Raw genomic sequence first — 20,121 nt, forward strand, 5'->3', positions numbered from 1 at the left:
GAGAGACCAGTCCAGGTGAAGACTAGCTTGAGCAGCATCCTCAGTGGTATTTTTGCAGACTCAGCAGGCCATCATGACACCAATGTAGGGCAGAGAAGAGGCAACGCGGCATATCACAGTGGTGAGCAGAAAGCATTTTTGCAATGGTGGTAGACTTTACATGGATAAGAGTCTGGCTACATTGATGTTCTGAAAAGACATCACCTTTAAGAGGGACAAGGATCGTGACTTTATATTATATTCAGTCATCGTACTTTTGAGCTCCGGAGAGATTCCATAAAATGCGCTTGTAATTTGATGCTCTGTTCCAATGATCTTTTGTTCAAATATTTCAGGATCAAAGAAAGTCTTTTATCATTGTGATGGAGCTTAGCAAAAGTTTAATAAGGGAGACTTGTTAGTGTTTTATTCTTTCACCTCTAGGCTACACTTTCATTCATTACTCCCTTGAAGCCACATCTTTTGGCTGCATTCCTTTCATTCCCACCTCCCTTCCATATCATATCGGTTAAAATTTCAAGGTGCAACCACCTCCGAGATCACTATTGATTCATGTGAGTCTAAAATTCACATCTTCTCTCTTACCAACATGTGAGCTAATCACTAATCAGGAAGCAATTTATTAAACCATTCCACGCTCCTAAGAGTCACTGCTTCCTGTTGCCCTAAGTCACTTTTTTGGCACTTATATAATCACTCTTGCCACCCATTTCAAGAGTTGTACCAGACGCACATTTGCTTTCTTAAAATACCAAGGAGTCTTTTCTTCTATAATAAGCACCAAGAGTGTAATTATAATGCTGATAAAGCAACTACTTATAATATTTATTTACTGTATAATATTAAAATCAGTAGTTATACTGATGCTCAAAATGAACTGAAAATCCGACTGCACTCAAGGAGTTCACCCTGGAAACCCACACAATAGCTTGCCACCTTTATAAATCAACAGTCTATACACACATTGCTTCAAACACATTATCCGTCAACTTACCAGCATAACAGTATTCTCAGCAAAAAGAAGTAGAAATCCGAACAAATTCACATTTGCAGCCAAGGAGGAAGGTTAGAGAATAGAATGGAAGAGGTGCCGTCTGCAGAACAGTTGCTAAAACCTATTTCTGTTTTTCTGTTTTCACATTTCCGACATTTTGAAATCTGTCATTTATATTAATGTAATTAAAATTTGATGTATATTAAGCCCTAGAGAAATTAAGGTTTTCTATACAATTGTAAAGACCTTTTTGCTTTCCTTTGTTGGAATTTAAACATTGGAATAAGGACTCAGAAAATCACCACAGTTCTTCTGTGGCTCACAGCGCCCATTTGAAACATTGGTCTGTGAAATATTAAGCACCTGTGGGCATGTTGTTATTGGCTATCATGCATTGAGGTTTTACTTAGTGCTTATAGCCACAGAGGACTTTGTATAAGAACATGCATTTTACATGGCTTATGACTCACTACACTTACATCTTGAAAAGGAAGGAGGCCAAAGAAATGCTGGAACATGCAAAATGAAAATTCAAGCCTTGTGGCAAAAGCCTCTAAGCTACGGGATAGAAGAGAGGACAGCTTAGGGGAGGAATACGGCGACAGTAGAATTTCAAAAGCAAGGGGTCAAGAGCACTCTATTTTCAATCCTAACATGGGGAATGGGTACAAGTTGGCTGCTATAACCCATATCAAGGGCATATTTTTGCAAACGATAACCTCCCAGGAAGCAGAGGCAAAATATGGTCCAGAAAGAAAGAAAGAGAGAAAAAGCTTTTCTCAGCAAAAATTCACAATCCTTTTAGTCATATCAGGCCTAAAAATGTCTGCTCAGTATGCCTATGCGCATGGGGATTTACAGTATATACACTGCATGTGAGTGCACTTGTGTACAGTATATGACATCAGTACACTTTTCACTGTGCCTCTCCTTTAAGATAGACATTTACAAAACAAAACAAAAAAAAGCTGACTCCTTTTTTAATCATAATCCTATTAAGATTTGTATTTCACATTAATTGGGTAACCATATTTGCATCTCTAATTAGACCCTGCATCCAAATAAACTATTTCCATTTTTAGGTGACTTAATTGTCCTTGGTACTGCAGAGTAATCACTAAAAATACTCCCATGGCTCATCAACAGACGTAATTTATTTTGTCTAAAGACCACATCAAAAAAAAAAAAACAGCCCATCCTTTTTCCCTTTGTAGAAATAAATACATTTTAGAGTTATTCTGTGTTTCTCTAAAGTGTTGTGTATATAGCAGCACTAAAAAGCAAATAGCATAGTGTAGGTTAATAGAGGATACTAAATTGGGGTTGACAGAGTACATTTCTCCTAACTGTGAGAGTGATTGAGCCTGGCACTGAACAAAAACACTCTTCGAATATTGATATTCATGCACAGCCGTGACACGAAGCATACGTAATACAAACAGTTTAGCTTTGCAATGCTTAATCTGCAAGGAATTGAATTTTTTTATTTTCACCATCTGTTCTGCGTCTCTGCAGATTTTTCTGATTTATGGAGCCCACTGTGTCGGTGCTTGCTCCTTTGTTTCCTTCTATTTCACAAATTTATGGCTTTGAATTAGGAATCATAGGAGCCCTGACCAAAGCCTTAACACCCAGTTTCTTTTGAAACTGGAGAGCAGGGAACTATTGCCAAAGTCTTGTGATTAGCAATTCCTCAAGAGAGGAATTGGAAAAATAACATCAAATTTGTAGGAAGGAAATGAGGTCAGTAAATTCAGTGATGGCATTGCATCAGAGTGCGCGAAGCGAACGGGGGGTAGCAAAGGCGAACAAAAATAACCCACTGCAGCTGGACAAAATCTCTTCACATAATGCCAGTGGACCAGTCTCTTGAGAGAGCAGCAGCTGTTATGTATTTCTGTCAGAAAACCACTACCCCTAAAAAAGTAGAAGGTTGTTGTGAAAAGGTTAGGTGAAGCAGCATTAACTCTCAGAAATGTGCTGGCTAAACATTTACTTTTATCTTTCCTTTTTTGTCCCACACTTTTCCCTGTGATATATAAACATCTGGCAGGAGAAATTTCTCAAGTATGACGGTCGTTAGGAGTGCAAGTGAAGAGGGACGAGTTTGAACCAAACAAATGGCTGTGTTCAAGCTTCATCCTGTGCACACGCTGATAAAATCAAGGATGAGAAAACGAAAAACATTTATTTTCCCTTGTCCTGTACCTCCGATACTGAAATAGGATGAGCCAATCATGCCCTCACCCTGATAAGGTGATACTTCCCTCACATATGTCTGTACAATAAAATGCAGCTCTGCAATCCAATTGCATTCTTACAGTTGCCTCGCAACAACACTTCATCACACCCTGCTCCTTGGCACCGATAGTGAGTTGTGAGTGAAATGTTTCAGATACAAGCAATTATGACGGATCAGTCACGGACGGGGGGAAAAGAGGAAGGAGGATCTGCTGTTTAATTCTGCTGGTAATTACAGAAAAAAGAGAGAACAGCATCACATTGGGTGTGTTTATATTACACCTTTCTTACATTCACTCTCTTAGAGTCAAACACATTTTCAATCCCTTTGAGAAATTCCTTTTTGCCCTGTTCTTCCCTTTCTTTGGTCAGAAATCTTTGTCTGTTTCTTCAGTGGAAACCATATACAGTAGTGGATAACATCACTTGACATTTACATGCATGAGCAGGGAAGAGCTGCAGTACGAACAGTGTCATTTACATCCTCCCAGCAACTCCTATTCAGGCTCTTATTCATGTCAGGGGCTCCTCTGGGTGCATTTTGAGTGTAACCAGCTAAGGGGATGGAATACGCTCTGGCAGTTTTGCCTTTAATCTCACATTGTTTCAGTGGAACGTGAGAACAGGAGGTAGCATGCGGGAATCTGTTCAGAGCATTTTGCACCATTTTATTTGCACCTCTCATGCCTCTGAGGAGGAAGGTGGGCGACAACATTTTCAAAATAAAGACTGTGCCCAGCGAGGTAAATCGAAGGAAAGCAGTCAGTGGTTTCTCATCAATAAAACCACAGAGTAATTAGAGAAAGCACTTGAAAGCCAATTTGCGAGTTGACAAATGATCAATCTTCATCTGTAACACAGCCACAGAAGCATGCGGCAGCAGTGGCGGATGTGGTGACAAATGGCTTGCCTTTGCTAGCTAGCATCTCATTCTCTTTGGTGAAAGACTGATGCTGGCTGAAAATGTTGAAAACCTTCTGTTTTTCCTATCAGTGCAAACCAGCTTCACCTGGAATGAAATGAACAAAGGAGCGCATCACTACTTCTATGCTCCTTTTGGCTTTATGTGTTTAAGCAACATATGCTACTGATAATCAGTTAAGCTGTCCTGTGCATAACAGTAATGAAGAGGTGAGCTATGTGTATTTTTATAATAGATTAAAGGGAAAATATGCCTGGCAAAAAAGAAGAATTGAAGTGTCACAATGTTTTTATTTCCCTTGCTGCAAAATCCCTCATTGAGCCATTTTTTTTTTTAATTTCATGCTAAATTGAATTGCCCTTTGGTTAGCCAATGTGTTTAATGTATCTGAATCACACGCCCCAAAACCTTATAGGCCTACCTTTACCATCCGAGGTGTTTGCTCTCGTGCTTACTCTGAGACCTTATTAATTAGTTTGCTTTATGACAGAGACAGCCCCCTGTTTTAAACCATGTCATAAACTGCCCCCGCATCGCTGCTGTTCTACTAGGCAGCTATCAAATAAACCTTGCGGCACACTCCTCGCACTGCTTCAAATGACAGATGCAACCTGCTCCCCTCTGCCGCACCTCTCCCCGGCTTGCATTGATCCTCCCTGAATAGATTTGGACACAATAATTCAGCAGCCAGGTAAATTGGAATAACTCTGACCATTAGTGAATTAGTTTGCTCTTTAAAATCAGCCATTGATCCCCCGAGCTGAGCTGATTGGTTGCTGACCAACCAGAGAATTTAATTATCAAACAGTGTTGCTTGCTCAGCCATGTTTTCTGAAGGTCAGGGTGCCACTGCAGTTCTTTTTTTAAAGATACGACAGAAGTAAGGCGAGAGATTCAGAGAAAAAAGAAATCCAGTACAAATTCAGTTAGCCGCGGCCTGCCTTCCCATTCCTCCGATATTTCCCAGCAATTGCAAGTGGCAGACCATTACTGCGCCTCTCCAGACATCGCTTTGAGCTGTGCGATAATAATTCTCAGAATTCATACAACACCGCTTTGGCATATTTAGATGCAACTCTGCTCGCTTTCTCCTCATTCTGTCTTTTTTTATATCTCCTATATTAACTCACATTGAGGTCGTATTAATATGATTAAATTAAAATAACCCAGAGGAACATTTTTTTTTAGGCTGCTTGCCATAGATAACCTCACGTCAAAGGTTTTGCTTCACTACGCACATTATATCTGTATCAGTGTGAATTCATTTGCTCTGAGGCAGTCATGCTGATAACAGTTCAGAGAGAACTCCATCTGCTCATGTCTGTACTTTTCAAGCTACAAAATAAATATTACATATCTGTGACCAGGTGTCATGCACAAGCAATAGATAGATAGGTAGTGGAGAAATACATTGTACCTGCTTTAATTCCCTTGAGTATACCTGTCTCCCTGCAAAAGGCTTCATTCTACACTGATCTCCTGCCTCCATGGGATTTAGAATACAAATAAGGAGAACAAGCCTCCCCATTCTTATGAACTTTAGAGAATAAAGAGGGACACTTAGGGGCCCACACAGGGGAGAGAGGAATTGATTGGCAAAGCTAGTGACGGGTCCAGAATGGAGAGTGAATTCCCTTGAATGAACCAGAATGGAGGAGGAGTTGCGGCATGAATAAGGCTGTTTAAAAAGAGGATGGAGGAAACAAGCCTCCCTTGTCCTATCTTGTGATTTCCTGAAGCAGACATCCTCCCCTTTTTATCCTGCTTATTCAAGGGTAAACGTGATCCACTCTCTGTCTCTTCCACTCTCTGTTTCACTAATCCACTCTGCAAATAACATTAATCTGCAAATAACAGAAGACAAACAATATTTCTGAAACACCCCAAAAACTAATTTGTGGATTGCATGCCAGATTTGGGATCTGTGAGATATGATTCAATGCAGCCACAGGACAAAAGTACCTCAGGAGGAAGAATTTGAAAAAACAGATGTCGACTTAAGGTTGATAGAGTAGTAGTAGAGCGGAGTGCGTTGGGTGCTTTCTGTTGAGTAATCGAACAAACCCTTTTGAAAACATGTCATTTGTTAACTTTATGGATCGATTGATTGTTCCAGCACTGCAAAATAAGGCGACTAATATCAGGTTGGACTTGCAAATTTGATGGCAGGGTGTTGGTCAATTTTATTTTATTTTAAATTGTTTTCATATTTTTAATTTTATTTCACAAATCGTCCTTTAAAAAAAATCTGAATTAATTATGAGTGTGTGGTACCTTACAGAACCTAAGGGCTTATTGTTAATGTTTTATTGAAGAGTAAGCACCACTGCACCATCTAACTGGACCCAAGTGACACTTACAGGTACGTTTAGATACCGTTAAATTTGCTGCAGCTGAGCAGATAATTAGCTAGCTAGTTGCAAACTGACATTAGCAGTGTACTGTCCCCCGGTTAATGTTTGTTTGGTGTCTTGTTCAACAAGCTAAGGTGCAGGACAACACTTATGCTCATGTTTGTAAGTTAGAGCCAAAGGGGACTTTAGCAGGAAGCTAATGTAGTTGTTGTTAAGTCAGAGACTTGCGTGTAATGTAGCTGGCTCGTCTCTGGCTCAGTGTGACCATCTGCTCTTCTTATGATAAAACACTATGGTACTGCCTTATGTAAGATTTGATTGGCCGCATCGAAAACAAGGTCTCCATCTGTGTAAACAAAAACCGGAACTGTTTTGTGTCACATTAATGCACATGTGACACCCATATGATGACATTTCTCTCCTGTTGTTTGTGATTGTTGCTGCAACAAAACGCAGGACATGTAACTAACATTTCAGATAACCGAAACAAGCTAAGAATCGTAAGGAAGCCCCTTTGTTTGTGAAGACATTGAATCCACAGTAGTACATCGGTTAAAAGTAGAAAGCCATCATCCCCTCAATGCTGCACTTAGCACTTAGTCTTCCTTTAACCTACTTTGACCTTGATGTTAGTTTGACACTGGCTATTGTAGTTCTTCATGAATCACAGACGGAGTGGATGAATCAACCAATCCAGTGATTTTCCATCACTGTAATTTGACCTTTGAAATGTTTGCTAATATACAGTTTGAAATTTCTCACCTGAAAGATACAGTTGCATTATTTTGTTAATATCACCTGCAGGTTGCTGGATTTACTCTCAAAGCTTCAACATTTGACCTGGGTTAGCAGATGCAGTCACATGCCAGCACCAGTGAGGGACTGGCTATAGTACATGGCCCCCATCCAGTTGTTAAACTGCCCCTGCAGTTCTCCACCAAATTATTTGGCTCTCCTTGCAATGCCATTGAACTGTTTTTCTACAATGCACAACAGTTCTCATAGGACCTGGACAGCAATTATTAACCAAATATGTTATCTCCTCCCAAGCTAATTTAACATCATCCGCCCATAGTGGCTTATTTACATGCTGACTATTTGCTCTTGATGAGTCAGGAGTTCTTGCAAGTGAACATTAGTTTATTCCTGAGAGAATAAACTATTTTTGTGTGGTAAAAGCTCCTGACTTTTTTCTGACGCATCATTAAACTAAAAGCATGGCTTGTCATAGAGTATGCATTTTTGAAAGGGAAATATAACAGCGTATCTGATTTCTAATCCTAGCCCCCATTTCCAGCTGTGCAGCTGGTGCACCACATGGCTCCAACCAGTGGCGGGCCGTGCATTTCACACCTAGGCCTTCAGTGATGTCCTACACAGTCCTACCTGAATTATTCCACCTCTTAATACCATCATTATGACGCCATGGCTCTAGAAACTATACATTTAGACAGAAACGCAGTATAACCGGGCGTTGCATCACCTTAACATAGTCAAGTACAACAGAGTTATATTAATATTTCTGAAGCATTTATAATCAATACATCAGCATTTACAGTTAATTTAATGAATCAGAGTATCTGACAAACCGCTCCTTGACACCTGTGTCCGTCACATAACGCAGGACAAGTGCCAACTGTGCTACATTACCCACATCTGACGTCTCGTCCACCATAACAGCGACAAAGGGTGCTTTTTGAATCTCCATTTTGATCTCTTCTCCCATCACTTCAGCAATAGCATAAATCAGGTCGTTTTGTATTTTGCCTGACGTCCCAGTAAACATGTTGTTTGTGTACAGGTGGTAATGCAAATCTGTGTTGTTCTCAGCAAGAAAAGAAAGAAGCTCCACGTAGTTTCCTCTGTTTCTGGACTCGGCGCTTTCATCGTGTCCCCTAAATGAAAGTTCCTGTTTACCCAAAAACAGGACACAATCAATCAGTCTTTCAATATTTCCCTATTTTTGTTCACCCTTTCGTTGTGGAGCTCCGTTTCCCTGCGCACTTGTTCGTTGAGCTGTAGATCCACTCGGGTGTCCCCAAAGCTTTTCAAAAGCACCAGTGCTTCCAAGTGCCCAGCCGTGCTTTGGTGTCTCGCTGCTGCCTTGGTTAGACAACTCAAGTTTGCAAATGTAGTGTGGCTCCAAACACCAAATCGATCAGTTGCAAATACCAGGCATTCCCGGCAGTACAAGTTGCAGTGCCTCTCGGAGGCTGTGAGCCAGGGGTACCGCTCGTAGTTTCCCTGCTGTGCTAGGCTCGCTAGCGTTGGAGTTGGTCATTCCCTTTTCAAGATGTGTAGCTTTACTTGAAAAGTTCGTTTTGAAAATGGCGTTGTAATTATATCTTCTACCAAATTGATCTCTTCTCCTCCTTCAGCCATTGTGGGTTGAAAAAAATAGCTTATAGAAATCTACACAAATTAGCTCGCTCAAGTTCTAATTCTGTTTGCTAGCTTTGCCCATAGACTGTATGGCTCTGCCTACTGCCTAGCTCTGCCTCTCAATAGTGCGTATCCAATCAGAAGATGTGCACGTGCTAACGTTAGCGTACGCCTGCTAGCTGGCCCGTTGTCGCCACCTCGAAATCTGATTGGTTAACGCCACAGTTTTGTTTGCGTTCACTTTAAGCTACAGCCGCCCGCACTGTTGATTCTGAAGGCCTAAGGGCAGATTTCTTTGACCCTAGCAACACATTATGGCTGAAATATGATTGGATAAAAGCTCTAACATAAAGGCCAGCCCTCCAAATCTCGTTCTGAGGCTGGAAGCAGCGCAGCCAAGACGAACGCTATAAAATGAAGAGAATAGACTATGGGGAATAATTTAATACGTATTTGTGGAAAAAATATATCAAAATTTAATTTATATTCTGATGATGTTTAGGCCAGCAGAGAAGGCCTTGCTGGCCCTGACGGCCCACCACTGGCTCCAACCCCAAAAATACCAAAAAGTCCATCAAACCACCCCATGTGGACAGTGTTTAACGCCAGCTTGAATTTATTTAGTAAAGTGGGCCCTTCAGATAGTGATGTTGATATCCAGAACATTCATTTAATTCAAGCCTGTTGTTTTCTACTATTTCTTATCACACATAGGATCCCTTTACACAGGGAAAATACTTCATGCTAAAAAAGATGGCAACATCCATATCATAATGAGAGCTTAGTGGTCACGATGAATCATATTTGTGTACTAAACATTTTTGTGAATTGGGGCTGTTTGTAAAACCTGAATGTTTTCATCTAGCGTTACATATTGGTGTAAGGTGTGATGATGTTCTGATGCAAAAATCACAAAGCAAACATCAGACAATCTGGCATGAGATAAATAACATTTCCTGGCAGTACAAGATAGAGCAAACTAACTATACAGATAGAAACAGGCTTATAGAATATAACACTGAGAAATTACTTTCATCATGTGGCCATATGAATATTAATGTTCTCACTGCAGGACGTTTCTGGGATCCAGACAGCATTGACGCCTCAGGTGATGGAAATGACTAAGCCACTTGGACAACTGCACTGAACTGACTTTCATTTTAGGGAAGCAATAAAAAGCACGCCTTCCCTTTAGGGGTAGGGTTCCATAAGTATGGTATATGTTGATCGGAGGGGTTCAACAATGAATTTACAACATGGTAATTCCACCAGACAACATTTCCTTAATGCCAAATGTATTTTGTTCCTGTTATCTAAAAATGTGTTTCGTGGCACAACCTTTAACAGATGTTGCACAGCCTGAACCATAGAGCAGAATAGAACAGATATTCCTTGTTAAACATAGCAGGATGGCCATATAAAGTTGTATGGTTACCATTACATAGAACTATAACCATTGCCACAGACTAACTTAACAGCTTGCTGCAAGTTGGGGACCCTCAGAAGTGAAAATTTGCAGTAAGAACCATACGGGCTGTGAAGAAGAATGATTTTGTTGACTTTTTTTTATGGTATTGTTATGTTGTTATGTAAGCACAGTTTACATACGAGCTTCAACAAAATACAGACATATGGAAAATACACTTTGTGCCCCACTGATGTTGGCTGTCACCAGCAGAACTCTTTTGTACGACCACAACAAGCAGTTCAATGTCCATTATACTCTCATTTTATTTCAATGGTCTCAACATATTTAACTTCACACATACTGTATATAGGCTGGGTCTATAAAAGGACATATTAACTATTTGCTTTTGTCAGTATTTAAAACGTTTTTTTTGCATTTCTTTTTTTTATCTGGTTGGTGTTCCACCCCTAAAAACCTAAGTAAAGACTCAAGATGCATCATTTATGATGACTTTGAATACAATTGTATTTACTATAACATACTCAAGGGCTTGGCTAGGCTTTTTTCCAAGGTTTTTTTATGGTTATTTAAATAAGAACAATTAAATTAACTTGTAAACATGATTTTAACTGACATATTTGTCAGTGGAAAAGCTGTTTAAAGTAATCCCTTCTTAAATTGGCCTGTTGAGAAGACGGTGTAGTTTTGCCTTGTCCTGGCTGAGTACCCTGTTAAAAGGGTGAAAGAAAAGGTTTGTTTTCCTTTGCTGAAAACTCTCAGCTGATAGTGAGATGTCAATACAATCTGTTTTAAGACGTGATTTCACATCCATTTAGTTACACAAGTAGACACATTCAAATGATCTAAGTTTGTTCCTGGTACTTAATAAAAAAATAAGAATAAAACACAGAAATAATTCCAGGCATCATAAGAACTGACACTCATTTTACAGTGATACAGACAAAAGTAATTCCCTTTATGTATGCCACTGTGATTTGTTTTGTAACTTTTGGAATCTATTTATCAGGGAAAGATTAGGCCCATTAAATTTTCCTTGCTCTTTTATGATGTGTTATTGTCTAATAAACCATGAAAGGGGGGAGGATTTTTTGCATACAGTAGCATTTCATGGCACATTGTTGGGTGCTCCACGGCCAGGGGCCAAAGATCTTAAATGCAATTACTGATGAAAATCGTTTCCTTATCAGTAAGAGACTAAGACATAATTTCACTGCCAAGTGGATAATAATATTCACAGTCAATGCAAAATTGGGAAATTTGGATCATTTCAATGTTCTGGTAACAATGATTTTATATGACTTCTTTCTTTCTATGTGATACTGGTAATGGTGTACCTTTTATTTGTAATGTGTTTACTTTAAGATAATTTCAAAGGAAAATATATTGTCGTGCTGTATTGTTTAATAAATCACCATATTAGTTTTACTGATGTATTTTGAGTTGGCATGAGTTACATTAACATTTTCCCATCAGCCTGTGGTAGGTGTATATTGTTTTCTGCCTCTATGATTGGATGCATAAAGAAACAGTAAATTGGGCCTTGTTTAAATCTGTCTTTAGACAAACTCTTCCTGCTTCTTTGCTGATATGTGTTGGCAATTTAAATGTTTCTAAAATATTTATAGACAAAGGCCATATTTAGCATTAAAGTGCCATTTTATAGAGCTAAGGGCAATAATACAATTGTAATAACCATCCCACCATTATTTTGTACTTGATGAAAAAGGCAATCTTTTGTATCACATTAGTTTTAACAATTCATGAAGTCGCAAGTCGATAGTTGAAAGTTTCCTCCTGTGGTAATTGACACCGCTGGGTAAAGGGAGATGGTGTTCTTCCACATTAGTGGCTGGGTGTCATAACATATCGTAAAGCAGACTTCTAACCTTGTCAGAATTTATCATGACACCAATTAGATGTCCAAAAAAAAAAAGAGACAGCCCCACAGCTGAGGGTACTTGCTCATCTGCAAAAGGGTAGCAGTTTTTGTATGAAGAGGCGCAATCTGTGTGGCTTTCCAAAAAACTCTAGGGACGCATGAAGGGTGAACAATCTGAGAAAGAGCAGAAAATAAATACACATCATGTCACGGTAAAGTGACAATGACAAGGGCACTATCTTATTTGCTCAGTACAACCCAATTAACCTCACTCTATGACATCCTCTTGTAACGCCAAAATAGACTTTGTCATGTAACAGCAATCTTTTTTTTTGTCTCCCTCCTTCCTTCCCTCCTTCCCTCCTTCCCTCTTCTTTTTCTCTCCCATCAGGTCTCCACATAATGGAGCGAGAATGAACAGAGAGCGGCTTAAAAAAAAGCATGAACTGGAGGTTTATTGAGGTCATCTGCTTCCTGTTTATATGGGACCATATAACAGTTCAGTCTTCCCGCCAGGACCCGTTGGCCACTGAACAACATGTCACCAAGCAATATGACTGGCTCATCTCTGACCGTGGACCTTTCCACCACTCTCGGAGTTATCTGTCCTTTGTGGAAAGATTCCGCCAAGGATTTACGACCAGATATAAAATTTATAGGTGAGTCCACTTACAGCCGGTGTTCTGATTCCACGCATGCTTTTTAAGAATCTGTCTGTTTTAATGGCTTTTCTATTTTGAGTTTTTAGCTGCAAAAAGCTGCACTGTGTACATTTTTATCCTATTAAGTGTGCATCTTTTATACTGACTTGCAAGAACTCTCAGCACTGTGAACTCCTCTTTCTTAAATTTATAAGGTTCTCTGCTTGGACTCTCAGTCCACTCATAGTCTTGTATCAAAAACCAAACATACTCTACCCAACACTTTACGTAATCCAATTTAAAGTCTTCCTCACAAGCATTTCAAAATACACGTCCATATTTGTGGTACAGGTTTTTCTAATACGTTTATAGTCTTCAAACCCAAGCCATTACATTTTCATTTGTTATTTCACAGGTTAACTTATCACATTGGATCATTTTGGCTATAGCCAAACAATTAGATTCACACTGCATAATTGGAAATCTCTGTTTTAACTGGCTATTGATAAAATAAATTGTTTTGGCACGTATGACACATTAAATAATTCACTACCCAAAGAAAACCCAAGAGTTTAAGGGCGCAAAAGGTTTTAAGTCACTTTGGCTTGAAGGGATGAATCCTATTTAACGAGTCTGATTGCTCCTTTACTGTACTTGGGAATTTGGCACTTATCGTATCAAAACATATGGATGTTAGATTTAATGATCACCCTAGCCCTGAACAACAATTAGAAATGCTTCTGGTTTTTACCCACTGATCACACATTTTTATCAGTGTTTCACTGTTACCATGTATTATTTTTTAGCAAATTTGACATCTAATCATCTCCACATTCTAGATGTTTTGCCTTTCAGCTTAATTCTTCTTATTTGTTACATACAGAATACAAGGTAGAGAAATAAGATGGTTAGAAACCCTCTTTCTCAGAATGATGTGCTTTGATTTCCTTAGATCCCAAGTCCCTAGTCAGTATCGAAAGAATGTGAAACAGTAAGAGAGTCATTTGCTTCATTTGAGTTTGTTTTCTGTCTCTCTGCTCCGTTTCTCTTGGTAACTTGCCACAGCCCCCGGTCCCCACTGGCTTTCGTGCCTTGATATTGTCACATGAACAGTAAACAATGCATTTGCATAATATGTTACTTGACAGAGCGGGTTGTTGCATAGAGATATGAATCTCAGAGGCAAAACTTCTGAGGCCTCGTTCCAAAGACTCTGCACCGCTGTCGAGTGCTGTCTGGGAAGCTGCAGTGATTTATTAAAACAGAGAGTGTGTGTTTGCATGATGTGGGCTGCTGGGAATGTTGCCGGGCCCAGGTGGCTCCTGTTGTTTCTCCCTCTTAACAAACCATTAGTGGCATCAAACTCAGCCATCAGTGCTAGAAATTACTTTCCTTGTGACAAGACAGTTAATTCTCGCATTAAGAGTGTGAAGAATTGGATGTGTTTCTCGTTAAAAATTAGATGGCAACAATTAACAATCCACATTCACATCTGTCAGGCATCTGTAGCACTGGCAGACAATGTTCGATCGATTCCTTTTACTTTTACTGGTACAGTAAGTGATTTCCCTTAAAAAAAAGGCCGTTAAACATATCCATTACTAACATCAACACTAAACAATACAGTCTAGTGTACCCTAAACATTTTCTAGTGTACAATTCTTTTGACCTGTCGTAGGTATTTAGTAAATAATCATAAACAGTATTTTTTGATCCAAGGCTGTGAAACATTCTCCCAAAGGACAAAGCGTTTTCATAGGTTTTTGATCCCAAACTGAACCACCAGTTATTTTCAATGATTAGTACATCTTCAAGCATAGCGGGGGGGATGGAGTATGGGACATCAGCTGGTGTAGTGTTTGGTTGGAATAAAATCATACATACCCTCGGCACATGATTGCCCAGCCGTGCTCTACTCTAACCAGCAGTGAGAACTGAATCGCTTTGTAAATTTCCCCCGGGAGTTTCTCTGCCTCCACGATTTAGTGCTGGGAAGTGGTTGGATCAGATTTGCAAAGAGACAAAGCATCCATATTTTCAGGTTCTCTTATCGAGGGAGATTACCCCGGAGGCGCGCTGCGTGGACAATGCCAAGCTGATCAGCAACAAACAAATCCACCCCACCTTTAATGACATGACCTAATTTATAGGATAAACACAGATTTAGGAAGTGCCAGCCTCCTGTCGAGTGCTCTGGAAAGGTCACAGTCACTTGAAGGGGAACGACGCATCGCAAGGCACCAATTATTCTCTCCCTCTAGACGTATGTCTCTTAAAGAAATGATTGGAGTGTGTTTTGTATAAGTAATCTTCACCACTGTGTCACTGCTGATTGCAATCTTCAAAATGTAATTCCTTCCCTTTTTTTCCTACCCTGTTGTCGTACACCTAACTGTACAATTCCTATATGATATTCATCAGTCACAAGAAAGCCACTTTCACTGCTCGCTGCATACTGCTCCTATATCCGACCTGCAGCTGAATAATGTGTATCAATGTGTGCTTCAGTTAGTGGTGAAACTCGATGGCCTGTTTTGCTCACACTAGCATCTCTCATTCTGTTGCTTGTACTCTATTATGGGGTCGAATGTGTTTCAGATAATGCGTGTTCTCTCTTTGGTCTTTGTTCGCAGAGCTCTATCTCAGGTTCTTGTGTGCCTGACTGAAAAACCAATATAAATGCAAATCTGTTAGCCATTAATGCATTTTAAAGGCCTCAAATCAGCATTGCACTGTAATCAAAGGACCAAAATGAGGGTTGTTATTTAGAATAAAAAATATTTATGAAAATGAATAGTTCTGATGGATCACACTTTCAAAAGACATGCAGTGAAAGAAGTGAATGAATAGACAGGGTTGATAGAACCACTCTTGTCAATAGACCAAGGCTTATGAGGACCTCAACAAATCTATCCAAGGTTTTGAACCAAAGGATGTGATGTCCTGTGACAGTATTATCCTCAGATATGAAACGAAAACTCTGTCAGTGTAAACCATCAAAACCTTGTAGTTTACCCCTTTAATTCTTCAGCGATGTTGAATAGTTGTTTGGACATGTACTGGTTGCGTTGCTGCGTATGAAAGTGTTGCGAGTTAAAACACCAGTATGACATCTGATGTAAAACAAAATATCAAATTGGGAATAATATATCAATGTAGGTGATACCAATCAGTTAAAAACCTAAATAAAGTAAGGAAACATAAAGAAATGTACTCACACTGTAGCTCCCTTAAGTGCAATTTATAAACTTTTAAATCATTAGCAAAATACAAACATGGTATTTGTGATGCTGGACCAAAGGTGTACATAAATAAAAAACATAAAGACAGTTTGCACACTGAAAACCCCATCATTTAATTGATCACCACATTCACACAACGTTATGAGCTATACTGTATGTTCTTCTTTTGACTGTTCTTTCGCAAGCCTGCAAAGCAATGGCAGAATCAGTTCAAATACGCTCTTATGTTTATTGATACTAAGTGTCACATACAGACTCAATTAAAAAGGAACATGGAGACATTTTATCTTTTCCTGCAGTGATTAAGCTAATTGTGAAGCCAATATAATTTATGTTATCAGTCTATTATATACTATACTCACATATTTACAGACTCATTAAAACCTTTGAGATTGCTTGCACATATATGTTAGCAAAATGGGCTCGCTCTGCTTAAACAAAAGAAATATATGATCTATGTATTTAATGGCCTGCGTTTAATTATATGAGACGAATCCTCTTTTCTTTTTCATAAAAAAAGGTTATTAGCTGTCTAAGCTTCTGTAATACAGTGTATCTCCACTGGCCCTTACTTCTTTCACACAATTTGAAATGATGCATCTGCGAATGGGGCATTTTTTTGATTATACACACACTGATTTCCCAACAAAAAATGAACATGTCACAATTTATAAAACTATTTAGATAGCTAGCTAAAAGGCTTATCTTGGCTTAGCTTAGCTCAGTTTAGCGTGAACATTTTTGAAATGAGTAAAAATGCGGCCAACATTTTGCTCATAAAAAAACTAACGTAAATGTACTTGGCCTAATAATAGTTGTGTATCGACATGGAGTTTTCTAAAGAGCAAGCTACTAGACACACTTTCAGGCGATCATACATCCACATTGATGAGGGAGAAGTGGCAGAGACAATGTTATGCGATTTCTTCACTTTCAGCTGTTGTTTCACGTAAGGACATATCCATATAGCCATTTGAGGTTTTATATGGGCATGAATCCTTTAACACTCAGCTTTAATACCAGTCTTGATAGGCTTACTGTGGTTGGATTCAATACAAACACATGCATAAGAAGCACATTCACATTATGCATATCTCTAACTGCACATTTCCTTCATGATATTAATTATTCCTAACTAATCAGTCAACCACTTGATCAGCACAAAAACCCTGAATGAATAATCTGGAACTGTAATTTGCATTTGCAAACAACTTCTTTTATTCAGTCTCTAATTTAAACCGTTCATCAAACAGATAGCTCTGCAACTTGAGACTCACTTCACCTTTTATTCCAGATTTGTTATCCTCATTTTTCTTTTAAGTTATTGTTAGCATAATATTGTTTGTTGCCTTGTTATTTTGGTAAAGTTTTTTGATGAACATGAGGTAATATAAAACCACATTGAGTTTCCTCATGTGTTCAGTGTGGATGGGTCTGTCAGTGCTGATCTGGGCTACATTTGTTTTAAACAGAAACAAGGTGGAACATTTGTCCGACTCAGGTCTTGAATTAGTTTTGATGAGCCATCTGTAATTGGATAGAGCGAATGAAGGCGGATTTGATGTAGTCTGCAGATTTGCTGAGAGAGGCTATAGCAATGTTTAATTCAGCAGGCTGAAGCTGAAGGAAGGGGAAGAGGGAGGCAGTCGGGGAAGTCAGGCGGGATGAAACAGACTGTAGAGAGAGGACAGAGACGTCGTTGGGTCTGAGATGCCATTAGGCTGTGAGACAGGAAGGTGCTAAAAGTGTGTGATAACAAAAATGTATATAAGTGCTAGAGACATGGAAGGGGGGCCAGCGAGTTCAGTATCAAAACAAAGAATGGGGAAACAGAAAGAGGATTTAGAGTTTTTCCCAAATATCATAAACTTCGAGTGCAGCTCTCCCTCGCAAACAAAAAACAACTGAAGCCATGTATTATTAAAGCCTTCTCTGCATCTCATCATAACTGCGCTTTCGAAATCACATGTTTATCATCTTTCAGAATGTTTTCATTAACATCCAGGACTTAGACAAGGATTCTGGGCACATTCGATCATATTTCACTATTTTTTATCAATTTATTTATGAATAACTTACTTATACATTCATTATTTCTCAGCAGTAAAAGAGTGACAGAGACAGTTTGTTAAGAACAAACGTTGAAGTCGAGTAAGGATAAGTCTGGAACAATGATAAAGGTGAAGACCACTATATAACTAAAGTAATAACAATGCATTTTGTTATATGAACAAAACATTACTTAAAACAATTCTTTCTTCTACCAATGTACAATATACTCAGTTTATTGCTAAACATTTTCACGTTGACCTTATCTTACACAAGCTAAAATTGCCTTCCAAGACAAAAAAGTAAACAACTGATTTAGTATTTGCAAAAAGAATAATAACATTGTAAGTTTAAAAACAGGCAAAATTGGCCAGAAAAACAAAGTTAAGTTAATAGTTAAAATGTTATCTTTCTAATGTGTATAATGATTATAAGTTGTCGACTTGATGGTTTTGAAGTTTTCCCCCCAGATTTTGAACTCACCACTTGATACTGTGAAATGCTTTTTACTTTTTATTTTGTTGGACTGTTAGGATGTGATCATGTAGATTCAGTTCAGACGATTCATGAAGATGCTGTCACCAAAGATAATGTTGGCTGTCACCTCGCACTGTGGCAGCAAATTTGAGTTCCCAATTGCTGACTAAAGCAGTAACCACTTCCAAACACTTTCAAACACTAAGCTAAGCCAATAATGCAAGCTGAGTTGTGTTAGTGTACTGAGCCAACTTCGTTTTTTTCCTTCACTGTGGTTGCAGAGCATGACTTGGAACCTTGAGGATCCCATCAAACTTCATCAATGTAGTACCAATGTGCGAAATAACAAATTTACTTCACAAAGAAATACAATTAAATGTGTTTGTTCAGCATCTTTCAGACACAGACACACCTACACAAAACACAACGTTATTTCCGGGGCTGCACTGCAATTACAATCACTGGATCAGTGCTGATACTGGGTGTTGATCTGCATTTCTCGGCTCTATACGTTTAGTAGAATCAACAGGGGCTGATCAGGGGAGGGACTGTGCCACTTGCCTTCTCCTACCTAGTGGTAAAAAGCCTCCGCTGTGGGACAACTTAATTACTTGCAAGGAAGAGATGGTAATTAGAGGAGAAACAGGAGGCTAGAAGAAACTGTCAGGGTTAAGCACTGACTAATTCACTGCGTGGGACGCCTGTGCCACTCTCCCCTGAGACTGGAAATACAACATCACCAAGTGCAACAAGCTCTGAAGAGTAGATGCAGGAGCAGCAATGTGTCATATCATTTCTCTGATGGGATCTGAGCTGCTAAACTATACAAAGAATTCCACAAAAGTAAGTCCAGTAAGTTACAAAAAAATGCAGCACGGTCCATATAATGATAAACGTATATCCTGAAGAATCACTTGAATTTAGTTTTAGTTTTAGTATCTTGTGTTTTTAAGATGTTAGTTCTCCATTTCAGGTTAGGGTTCAATGGAGCTGAGGTCCCCACACTCCGCATATCCAAGAATCAAAGCAGTTAGTGTTGCCTTGACAGGTAAAACACAACTTGCATTGGTGAGTCTGGGGAATGTCAGTCATGCATGACGTGTACAAACACTTCACAGTCTTGGGAAAAGATCTTATCAGGAAAACCAAAAACATCCATGAGTTTACTCTGCAGAGCAGCATTCTAATTCCAAAAATATTATGGGGAGTAATAACATGGAAGACATGGAGACACATGTGTCAAGGAACTGGCCACTTATAGAAAGTGATTGCACATTACATTTTGCAGGAGAGGCTAGGCCATTTAAGGGATTCTGCTGGTAGGGCTAATTTCCCTAAATAAATGCATGCATAAATATTAGTTGGGTCATTAATATGAAATACAACGTGAGAGAAGTCGCCGTGCTCATTAAAGTAAATCACGACAGTTTCCGGATATAATGTTGGCACTTAACACCTGCATGATTGGATGAATCCCTTATATTTATAAAATCAGGGCCAACAATCGTATC

General features: G+C 39.1%; 1 protein-coding gene across 1 annotated transcript in view; it reads left to right on the forward strand.

The window, feature by feature from the left end:
* Positions 1 to 20,121, forward strand: part of brinp1 (bone morphogenetic protein/retinoic acid inducible neural-specific 1) — a 96,115-nt gene that overhangs the window by 11,785 nt on the left and 64,209 nt on the right. Inside the window, exon 2 of the mRNA XM_063890334.1 lies at positions 12,593 to 12,860. Coding sequence (XP_063746404.1) covers positions 12,643 to 12,860 — 218 coding nt within the window. The 5' untranslated portion in view covers positions 12,593 to 12,642. The remainder of the gene's footprint in view (positions 1 to 12,592; positions 12,861 to 20,121) is intronic.

The sequence above is a fragment of the Eleginops maclovinus genome, chromosome 8 (assembly GCF_036324505.1).
Source record: "Eleginops maclovinus isolate JMC-PN-2008 ecotype Puerto Natales chromosome 8, JC_Emac_rtc_rv5, whole genome shotgun sequence".
In the NCBI taxonomy this organism is placed as follows: Eukaryota; Metazoa; Chordata; class Actinopteri; order Perciformes; family Eleginopidae; genus Eleginops; species Eleginops maclovinus.